Source organism: Notolepis coatsorum (assembly GCF_963971535.1).
Source record: "Notolepis coatsorum genome assembly, chromosome: 11".
NCBI lineage: Eukaryota > Metazoa > Chordata > Actinopteri > Aulopiformes > Paralepididae > Notolepis > Notolepis coatsorum.
This window is the reverse complement of record NC_140175.1, coordinates 67,645,307-67,657,596: the sequence shown is the minus strand read 5'-3', so window position 1 is coordinate 67,657,596 and position 12,290 is coordinate 67,645,307. Positions and strand designations below refer to the sequence as shown.

General features: G+C 42.7%; 1 protein-coding gene across 1 annotated transcript in view; it reads right to left on the bottom strand.

Annotated features, from left to right (window-relative positions):
• Positions 1 to 12,290, bottom strand: part of sfswap (splicing factor SWAP) — a gene marked incomplete at its 3' end in the record, with an annotated part of 295,870 nt that overhangs the window by 228,992 nt on the left and 54,588 nt on the right. The window contains exon 7 of the mRNA XM_084324950.1: positions 11,555 to 11,741. Coding sequence (XP_084181076.1) covers positions 11,555 to 11,741 — 187 coding nt within the window. The remainder of the gene's footprint in view (positions 1 to 11,554; positions 11,742 to 12,290) is intronic.

The following is a 12,290-nucleotide window of genomic DNA, read 5'->3' as shown; positions in this document are numbered from 1 at the left end:
ACACATATATAAACGTTGTTGGCGCAGATTGGCGCAGAGTTAACAACAAGTGTTTATAGTGCATTTGTTCCCAAAATTATAAAAACAAAATGTCCACTAAGTTTGATTAGGATATTTTAGTGATGCACGGAGTTAAAACAAGAAATGGCAAAAATTACACATCCAAAATTATTAGCCCCCTGGCCTTCAAGTGTTCGGAGCCACAACTGACAACAACCTCTTAAAGGAAAACTCCAACATTTTGGGAAAATAGCTTACCGTCTTCTCCAGAGAGAGACAAGAAGATAGATACCAGTCTCCTCTCTGTGCGTCGAGTAGAAAGCTATGTGGCTGCATGTTAGCCTAGCTTAGGTGGAAGCGGACATGACTGGGTAGCCTTCGGGAGAGGTGTTAGTTGGACAATGCCTAGGCTACCGAGTCATGTCCGCTTCCATTCATTGTGCCAAGCTAGGCTAACATGCAGCCAGATAGCTTTCAAGTTCAAGTTTCTTTATTAGTTGTCATACAGAAATACAGGATACTTTTGTATGAAATGCTTCCTTCTGTTTTGCTCCTGAGAGTGTGCTAGGTAAAAATCGATAATTATAAAAAGTATAATAAGTATAAACTAGACAATTCCGCGCGGGGGAAATTGTGAAAGTGTGGGTGACGCCTGTGCACCGCCGGCCAACGGGAGAGGGTCTCTCGCGAGTCTCTATGACAAACGGTTCAAAGGATACAAAAAGGGGGTGCGGCCTAAGGATCGGGGGAGTGGTCAACATAGACCAATGAAAGAGGATATCCCTACTGAGTGCAATGACACAACCCGCAAGTCACATAGCACACTATTACACTATTACACACTATTACACACTATTACACACTTCCACACTATTACACTCTATTACACTATTACACTATTACACTATTACACTATTACACACTAATACACTATTACACTATTACACACTATTACACTATATTACACAAGAGATACACTAAGGGGGTGTGGCCTAAGGGGGCGTGGTCTAAGGATCGGGGGAGTGGTCAACATCGACCAATGAAAGGTGGTCAACATCTACCAATGAAAGAGGATATCCCTACGGAGTACAATGACACAACCCGCAAGACAGAGGGCGCTGTCAAGCAATTCAGTACTGCAACACAGAGGGTAACTTAAGGGTTAAGTCCAGGGGAGGTCATTGGCAGGTCAGCTGAGCCATGAGCCATGAGCCACACAGCTGCATCAGGTGATGCAATCACGAATGACTTGCACTTTCCATACAATGCATGTCTATGGGGGCAGATGCATGACTGCATTGTCACGATGATTAAAAGCAAACGATAAGAGATGAAGCGTTGTGACTCGCTCATGAGCACTTCAAGGAGTAGGCGAAGGGTTGTGTGCGATATTGTGGCATTCAGTCGACAATTGTGGCCCTGGTGGCGATCGGAACAGAAGGGGAAAAAAGCTCAAAAATCATCGTATTTCTAGAGTGGGATTACATTGGTGTCTATGGGGAGGAGAACCTTCAAACAAATGGTCATCAGTTGAGATAGAAATGTCCAATTCCATTTATTTTTCTTTTGTGAGCGAACAGACAGCCGTGTCATCGTTTTGATGCGTTTGTTTTCTTTCTACGTCCAAAATTGAGATCACTCTCGCTAGGGATGTCCCGATCCGATCACGTGATCGGCGTCGATCACGTGCTTTTCAGAGGATCGGGGATCGGGAAAAAATAATAATAAAAATCGGCAGTCAAAAAAAGAAACATTTTATTCAACAAACATGACCATGTCCACGTCTTAAACTCATACGGAGGCCTTAGTTTTGGTTTTAAATTACATATAATATATCATCATTAATGTATTTATTGTCACACAGAGCAGAATAATTGTCCACAACAAACACATTCCCCTTTAATTTTCACCGTTGCAACAAACACCCCTTTAATTTAGACGCTACACGCTACACGCTCGACCACATCACAACAACAGTACAACACGTCGCTCCCGAAACACGGTTAATATCCACTGACTTGAGCAGCTAGACTTAATGTCAGAGGTTTGGAACTAAGCATTTTAAAATAGAAAGTCAAGCCAGTTGCAATGTTTGCAAGGAGGACAGGCTGGAGGCGAAGTTTTCAGACTAACTTTTCACCTGGAGGATAACGTGACTGACTGAGGATTATCGTCAGCGTTTCAGACCAGAATGGACCATTACGTAAGTCGAACACTGAATGTATACTAATGTGCAAACATATATTGAAACTTTTAATATTTCTCATATGAAGCAGAAGCACATTTCTCAGGGTGAATGTAATAACAAAAGCCTCCGCTCTCGCGCCCCGGACTATAGGCAACAGATGGGCTTGTCTCGCTCTGCCAGTTTCTGACAAATGCGTCAAAATGTATTACTAATGTGAAAGATCGGATCGGAAACGATCGGATCGATAGATATTTAAAATCACATGATCGGGATCGGATCGGAAGCAAAAAAAGGCGATCGGGACATCCCTAACTCTCGCAATTTACCCAAGGTAGTGGAAAGAAATTATTTCAGCTACCGCACTCTAACTTGCAATGCATTTCCAATGGGACCGAAATGTTCCCGTTTAAAGTCGATTCGTAGCCAAACGGTGCGGTGAAACTTTCCGAGTTTGAATAGCGCTGTTGCCATAGGCAAGCCGGTCGTTTTGATACCTTTCACGTGTATAGTCTAACTGTCAAGAAGATCTACAGGACATGATGAATAAGCTGAATGTCGAATGCAAAAACTATGGAATGTCACTAAACACAAAGAAAACTAAAGTAATGATCATTGAAAAAACACCAGGAACTGTTTGTAAAATACAGGTGGATGGAGAAAAACTTGAACAAGTGAAGGAGTACATGTACCTTGGAAGCTGGATCAGTGAAGGTGGAAGAGCTAACATGGACATTAAGAGAAGAACCGGAATTGCAAAGGGCGCATTCTGGAACCATAAAGAATTATTGAGAAGAAACATAAGTTGGAAAACGAAGACCAGGATTTTGGAAACGTATGTTATGTCAGTCTTTTCATATGGAGCAGAAGCATGGACGCTGAATGAAGAGGCAAAGAGGATGATAGACTCTTTTGAAATGTGGACACTGAGGAAGATGCTGAAGATAACATGGAAGGATAAGATCAAGAATGAGGAGGTACTGAGAAGAGCGGATATGCAAGGGGGACAGCTGCTGGAGAGGTTGAAAAAGAGAAAGATGGAGTTGTGCGGGCATGTTCTGAGAGGATCCAGCGGGGAGATGTTCAAGAAGGTGGTGATGGGGAAGGTGGATGGAAAGAGAGGAAGTGGAAGACCAAGAAGAGGCTGGGTAGACGATGTCTGTGATTGGAGTGGAGTGAGAGGCGGAGTCACGGAGTTGGAGAGAAGAAGTGGGGACAGAATGGGTTGGAGAGTGATAGGCAACCTTCGGAACGAAGAAGCCACCTAATGATGATGATGTATGGGGCGCGAACGCTCTGGCACGAGTAGTGTTTGCAAAATCGGTGGAATAAAGAAATAAATAATAAAAATAGTATAGATTACTATAGTGTGGGTGGCAACCTGGCTTCGCCAGGTCACCCACACTAAATAGAAAGTCAAGTACTTAACGCATTCTCTGCCGGAGCTTATATCCACCCTTGTAGCCTCTCTGCCAGCACTATTTGTCTATGGAGATGTTCACCTTCTTTGCAGGGCTATAACTTTTTAAATTGTATTGCTATTTAACGTAAGGAGGACAGTAATGGAGGCAAAACGGCGCTACAGGGATAAAGTTGAACTTCAGTATCAACAGGCTAGGGCTGACCCCTATTAGTCGAATAGTCGACTAATCGATCGAAAGGAGCCGTAGTCGACTGCCAACCTTAATTTTTTTTTTTTTTTTTTTTTTATCATTTCCAAAAGAAAAGAGGCCTAATGGCACGCATACAGAGGCTAACTGCCTAAGAAAACAGGCACAGATGCACTGAAAGAGGATTTCACCCATCTAATGAACACACTAGACTAGACAAATATCAAGATGTATCCATCAGTGGACCAATTGCATGCTTTTGCAGAGGACAAGAAGCCTTCCGTTGACTCCTTCAGACATTAAGCACCCCCCACAGCCCAAATGGAATGATACATTTAAAAAAAAAATTATAATAATTATACTTTTTTTTTTTCAAATTATTTTCTTCATAGTCTACTAATAGTCGACTATCGGCAAATTTCGGCCAATCATAGTCGACTATCCAAATCCTTAGTCGGGGACAGCCCTAGAACAGGCCGACACTAGAGGTATGTGGCAGGGCCTCAGAACGATGACCGACTACAAAGGCACCTCCCTCAAGCTGAACAGTGACATCTCATTGGCAAATGATCTCGATACCTTCTATGCGAGGTTTGAGGCTGTGAACAACAACACCAGGGGTGTTGGACTTCCTGACGGGCAGACCCCAGGTGGTGAGAGCAGGCAACTGCACCTCCTCATCCATCACTCTCAACATAGGGGCCCCCCAGGGCTGTGTTCTGAGTCCCCTCCTCTACTCCCTGTACACACACGACTGTGTGGCACAGCGGAACAAACATCACAATCATCAAATTTGCTGACGACACAGTAGTGGTGGGCCTGATCTCTGCAAAGGACGAGAGGGCCTACCTGGAAGAGGTAAAGGTTCTGGCGGGATGGTGTCAGGAGAACAGCCCCTGAACGTCAGCAAAACAAAAGAGATGATTGTGGACTTTAGGAGGTCGGGGGTCAGGGACTACAGCCCCCTCAGCATAGACGGGGCACCGGTCGAGAGTGTGAACAGTTTTAAGTACCTTGGAGTCCACATATCCGAGGACTTGACATGGACCACACACATTGACAGTGTAGTCAAGAAAGCACGACAACGCCTCTACTTCCTAAGGAAGTTCAACGTGAGTCAGAAGATCCTTAAGAACTTCTACTCATGCACAATAGAGAGCATCCTGACTGGCAATATCACCTCCTGGTTTGGGAATAGCACCGCACAAGACTGTAGCAGACTGCAAAGAGTGGCCCGTTCAGCCGAACGCACAATTAGAGGTGGGCTTCCCACTCTCCAAGACATTTACTCACTGTAGCACCCACTTTACACACTTTAGACACTAACACACTTTATATTTATATATTATATTATTGGCAACTCATTGCACAAGCCTTGCACCTTAACCTACCACCACAAGGTGGCACCACAAGCTACCTCATCCCATTTATATTGTATTGTAAACACTCTGCATTGTATATTGCACCACAAGCTACCTCATCCCATTTATATTGTATTGCAACTACTCTGCATTGTATATTGTACATATGTATATTGAACATTTCTGTCTTGTTTACACTTGTTTAACCCATTCTCCGCCGATGACGTGTTTACACGTCATTCTCCGCCATGCGTAATCTGCCAATGACGCCTAAAGGCGTCTTTGAGATCAATATTTCATATTTTCGTCATGGTATTCACATTTCACCCACGGAGACTTGGCTGGTGTTGTAGGACTCCGCTCAACTCTGCAACGATTCAATACCGCCACCTGGTGGCCGATCTGCGAGTTGCCAAAACCTGAAGTGGCGGGAAGTGCTTAGTCCGTGCCCTATTCCGTCCGGCCACTCGCTATCGCTCGCGGGACTCTATCCAGACACCGCGGATATCGATCCGTTGCCATAACTCAATAAACAACATGATTGGACGTATATTAGTATTATACAAACCGGAACTGGATCACCTAGATCAACATCACATAACTGGGATCTGTTTGCGCCAGTGTGATCGCCCAACGGTAAGATGAAGCTGCCGTGAGTTTCAGCGGTTTTGATTATTATTATCTATACAAACTGCTCTGATCTATATATCACCCATACTACATGAATCATTTAACTTCGCCAGGTCACCCACACTAAATAGAAAGTCAAGTACTTAACCCATTCTCTGCCGGAGCTTATATCCATCCTTGTAGCCTCTCTGCCAGCACCATTTGTCTATGGAGATGTTCACCTTCTTTGCAGGGCTATAACTTTTTAAATTGTATTGCTAAATTGACATTACTATGGCCCATTCAACATCAATTATCTATCGTTCAGGATGTAGGAACGTTTTACTTTTTCATTCACACATTCATACTAAAATACCGTCCAGAGTATAAATATGTTTTTATCGTTTTCTGCTGTATTTCATAGAACGTGAGATATAGCCATAAATGCATATATTAGATGATCAAATGCAGTTTGATACAGATCAACGTTATATTAAAAATTTCAACTGTACATGATCCTAAACGTCATGACTGGTCATCTGCTGGTGACCGGAGGGGGGGGGGGGGGGGGGGGGGGGGGGGGGGTCGTTTATAATTCAATGACCGACGTTAAATGATTCATGTAGTATGGGTGATATATAGATCAGAGCAGTTTGTATGGATAATAATAATCAAAACCGCTGAAACTCACGGCAGCTTCATCTTACCGTTGGGCGATCACACTGGCGCAAACAGATCCCAGTTATGTGATGTTGATCTAGGTGATCCAGTTCCGGTTTGTATAATACTAATATACGTCCAATCATGTTGTTTATTGAGTTATGGCAACGGATCGATACAGCAGTACAGCAGTTCTAGACACTGACTGCTTGGAAATGGCAGTATAGCCTTCCCCCTTATCATGAGCCTCCTTTATCTTCTTTCTGAGCTCAATAGTGATTTATTTTGTCTTTGGCATGGTAAGAGTGTAAGAGTAGTAGTATAGTCTCTCTCAATAATGTATTCAAGTGGCCTGTTTCTTAGAGTCGTTTTATGCTGATTGAATGTCCATGTGTTGTTAGGGAGCCAATTGACTGTACAGGTGATGTTTGAAAGCTCATTGGTTGATGGTAGGCGTTTTGAAAGGGGGCTAATATTTTTGACCAACGCATTTTAAGCACAAACTTGAGTAGAAACAATTTTTAAAATCTTCTGCCAATTACATGAGGCCTATATTTTCCAACAATATTTAACACAAATGGCACAGGATTAACAGGATTGGTGCTTAAACCAGGGCTCGAGACTAACGATGTCCCGGGGACGATCAAATATTGATTTGGGACGAACAGAAAACTTTTTTGGGACGCAAACGGGACGGAGAGGATTTAATTTTTTTCACAGGAAATGTCAATTAGCCGACTGTCGGTGCGCGCATATATATATATATGAATTATTCTACGTTAATAAAACATACCTGGTGATCAACTACAGTTTGCTGTAAACATTATGATATGTGTGTATTGTTCTGATAACGACGGCTGGGCAGCGGGAGCTGGAAGCTGGATTTTGCGACAAGCATGCAGCTGCAGAGCCGCAGAGCGGGGCCGCTGTGCCTGCACAGTGCAATACTCCAATTCAGCCATTGGCAATTCAGCCGTTGGGTGGGGGGCGCTGTTGAGCGGGCCTGTGACTGGACCTGAAAGCGCCCCTGGCTCTGCGGCTCTGCAGTTGCATACTATTGGGATTCGTTGGGAGCAGCACGGAGTCTCGACTCGGGACTTATTTTATTTTATTTTAGCAGCAGTTATCAATATCGACCAGGAGGACAGCGCTACGTTTTTCTTTCTTGTTAGAAGAGGGATAACTTATTCAGTTAGATTTGATTTGATCTTTATTTATCTCTAACATTTTCAACCATAAACACACAGTTGTAATAACAAAAAAACAAAAAAAACGAAATAAAATACAAATACATTTAAATATATTTTCCTATGGAAGGAATAATCAACATGGCTCCAATTGGTTGACTATAACAGCACTGTGACCAAATATCCCTATACTAGCACCTTGTTAAACACTTTTTTTTATATATATATATTTATTTATTTTTAATCATAATTATTCTTGTGAAATCTTTCCACCTGGGAGCCTTTTGACTAAATCAATTTATTCTCCCCTTCTCTGAATGGTGTTTCTTATGGCAATAACAACTATAGACGACAAAACCAAAGTAAAGAAACGACATTTGATTTTTGGGACGGTTACATTCACTTTGGGGCGGTTAAAATTGTATTTCGGGAAGGTTCTGGGACGGTGGTGAAAAAAGTTAGTCTGGAGCCCTGGCTTAAACAGCGTCTTCCGACACTGGGATCGTCGTACATCAGCACAACCCCAAGAGGCTGTGTTGAAGGTCTCAAGGCAAGGTCTGCAAAAGGCATAACTGTTTAAGCCAGATCCTTGCTAGCAATTCCTATTCAATGGGAGCCTCGCTGGCACATTGTGTCGGGATCATATTGAGCCGTCTGTCTGTCTCAGGGGCCTTTGATCCTCCCGTCTGGGGTTTTCAGGGCTTTTCACATGGAGCTGGTGGAGAAGAGAAATCAAAGCCTCAACGACAGGAGCAAAATCTCCCCGAACTGATTATCATGTTGCTGTAAGCCAGTATATTAAGCCAGCAACGTCCATGTCTGCATCTCTGGTAGCAGCCAATGATGTCAGACATTATGGAGAGCAAAGCACTACTCTTTACTCTCTGCCGTAAAATGGACTGCATTTATATAGCGCTTCGCTTTACAACCCATGCCTCTCATTCAGCCATTCACTCACACCCCGATGGCGGAGGCAACCATGGCACATGCCAACCTGCTCGTTTGGAGCAGTTAGAGGTTAAGTGTTTTGCTCAAGGACACCTCGACACGCTGCCGAGAGGAGCCAGGGTCGAGCCAGGAACCTTCAGATTATGCGACAGACTGCCTCCCTGTGTTTCTCCTACATTCATTCACCAGCGGTGACCCAAACTGCTGGAAAATAGGCAATAATGGAAAAAAGATTTATCTCCCTTTAACACTTTCAGTGCCCAGCAGGGGGCGCACATTTAGTGCTTGAATGCCCACCATCCACTTCAATGTTAGCATTAATATCGCCTAATCTATGTTTTAAATTATGGCTATGTGTCTAATCTGCCCGTCGCTTATCAATGACTCATTTCCAGTCAACATTGTCGAAGCGGATTGTTTTTTTATCGGTTCATTTCCGTTTTATAGCATTTTGATAAGCCCTCGTTTTCAAGAAGAAAAAAAAGGATTCCATGATAATCGCCCTGTAATATTCTAGAACGTTGTCATTTCGGCCTATTTATGAATAGTTTTCAAATAAACGCTAGATTATCGATAGTATATGTGTACGTATGCACGCTAGTGCTGCGAGCTGAAAATCGATTCTCTCAGTTCCTGATCGCTCTTACAGTCAAACAGCCATATCACATTATAGGGGAAAAGCTTATATCTCTGTGAAAACAGGTCTGATTATCCTAAGACTGGTAAAATAGATTCCTTACCCGAGATCAGATGGTATCCAAATGGATTATTCCAATTTCTGATCACCATTCCAAAAATCTATCCTTTTATTGATCCCACGCGTATACTGTAAAACACATATTACACACTGTGCTGAGGGTCCAGAATGAATCTGATCGGCTCCGGTTACATGCGTGAGAAGTAAAATGTGGATTCCGGAGTATTTTTTTCTCATCCATTTTCATTGAGGCCAATCCAAAAGGGTGCATTACCATCTGGGAGACGATAGGGGGCGCTTTTTTCACACCTGAGCGCCTGGCGGGGCAGGTTTACCAACGGTAGACTCAGTTGATGTAATATGAATATTATCGCTAATAAAAAAAAATAACCCGAGATATCTCGTGATGGGCATTCAAAGTGTTAAGTGTCATTCAATTAGATTACATTACATGAAAAGTGATTCCTTTATCGTCCACGTTTCCCTGCTACCGAGAGTAGTGATGCACCGATCTGATATTGACATAGGATATCGGCCCCGATATAACAAAAATAGCTGGATCGGGTATCGGTAAAAGAAATCGGAATTCTTAATTTTTTTATTTTATAATATTTTTTTATAATAAATTAAATAACAATTAAGTACATGCTAACGTTAACGTTAGTAGAATAGACACGAGAGGTAGCGTTAACGTTAGCAGAATAGACACGAGAGGTAGCGTTAACGTTAGCAGAATAGACACATGAGAGTCTGGTTAATGTTGTTATTGATTGATTGATTGATTGATTGATTGATTGAAAACTGTGTTTACTCTGGCTTGCTCCAAGCCCCCACAGACATAGCTATGCTCACGGAGCTCACTGTACACCAGCGGCCCCGCCTCCCCACACGGAGACAAACAGAGTACTACCTGCAGCGGAAAAGGAACGAAGTACCAGGTACCTAAAGCTAGTAGAGTAGAGTAGGTACTATGCAATGGAAAAGAGGCATAAAACTATACTTATATTCACCACGGTATAACACGGGAACGTATGAATGAAGAAATCACATATTAAACGATAGATAGTTGATGTCAAATGGGTCATAGTATTGTATCCATAGCTATAATATAGAATATATATATAGCTCTACAAACAAGGTGACGCACTCCCATCTTTAACAGCGTGACATTGCTACAACGGGACCCGTCTAATCCCTGGCACTGAATGTGTTAAGAGGACGCCAAACGCTTTGCATTGTGGGATAAATGGACCATTTTTTATGACATCAAACCAGGGGGGCATCCATATATCATGCACCTGAATTTCTGTCCCTACATTTTTCAATTGAATCTCAATTTAGGAAGAGCACATGGAGATCCCTTGGAAAACAAGTCTGCAGAGTGATGTAGTGTTACCAGTTACCAGCCAAGTAATTTCTTAGGACGAATTTTTTTTAAGAAAACCTCTACATGACAGCTGGTTTCCTGCCAAAGTGGATAATGAAGTAGACAAACTTACAAACCACAGCTCAAATTACTAGTTCATTTCCACCCAGAAAATACACAGCAACTATGGTATCAGAGGTATCAGTGCACTCCTCGGTGTCTCTTCAAATTAAGTGAATCCATATAATGAGAATAGCACAGAAAACGACTGTGCGCAAGTGAAACCATTCAGCGGCATCCACCAGGGGAGCAGTTTTGCTACGCTTGAGCCGGAGAGAAAGGGGAATACTAGAGAATAGAGATGATGACATCCACGTTTAAGACGTTTCAAAACACATCTGCGCTCGTGCCTGATGACCAGACTTGGATTTTGTCCACTGGCATTGAGCTCAGAACAGGCACCACGGACAATCTGCTTCATCGGGGGAGTATAAAGCAAAGAAACCCAGAAAACCCTGAAAGGCCTGAATTCAGAGTGAATACGAGTATATATAGATGTATTTTCAGAGACGAGCAAAGTGCTCAATATCCTTCTACTGGAAGGTACTGAAAATCCTTCTTTTAAAATAAGACCAGACCGTGACAAGCACCAACAGGTGGGACATTACCAACTGACGGGAGGCAGAACTCTTGCTGTGGCTTAAGAAACAACAGAATATGAGGGCTGTTGAGTCCTGGCCTGAGGACACGGCTGATCTTATACAATTTTTTTTTTTTTTTTTTAGCTCTTTAGCTAAATGTGTTTTTCTCTTTAGGGGCGAAATAAAGTGGACCAGAACTAAATGCAGACTAACGGGGCCCCCTTCGGAGCCAGAATGAACTCCCCTCAGGTATTGGGACTTGACAGCTTCCCCTGAGAAACTGTACTCACGGTCAGCGGTGTACTCTGCCGGCACGCTGGCTACAGGCAGCTCCTCCACCTCTGCCGGCTGGGTTGTTGTTGTCGTCGTCGTCGTCGTCATCACTGTCGCTATCGCGGCTGCTGTTCCATTCTGTTCCTGGCGGGCCTTTCGGACCAGGGCTGCCAGGGGATGATCTGGGTCCATCACTTGTAAAGGCTACAACAGAAAATGGGCAAAGTAGAGAATGTTTAGAGGCAGAAGACAAGATTTAATTCAATCAATCTGAGATTTGATTTGATTAAGGATCCCCATTAGCTGGTTAGGGGGAAGTTGTCAAAGGCCTGCACCCCTTCTCTACAGTAGAGTCCAAGGGCTTTAGGTAACAACTAATCATTCAGTGTATAGTTTTTTTTTATCTTACATTTGTTGTTTATTATAAAAAGTCTATAATTCAGACACATTTAAAGGGGAACTATCTTATAAATGGCCTTTTTCAGTGTGGCAGATGCCACCAGGCCACACAGTGGTTTAGGAGCCCAGCCTCAAAACGGCTCAAGATCTTGAGGTAGAAAAATGCTGTTTTTGAGGACTTGATTAGAAATACAAAACAATGAATTAAAAAAAATTATAATTACAGAGGTGTTCCATAAACTCACAGGAATTGTGTAAAAGTGCCCAAATAGTGAAAGAAATAGTAAAATAGTTCCCCTTTAAAACATTGTTGCTGCTGTTGAAGAAATAATATTTATTTATTATATTTTATAA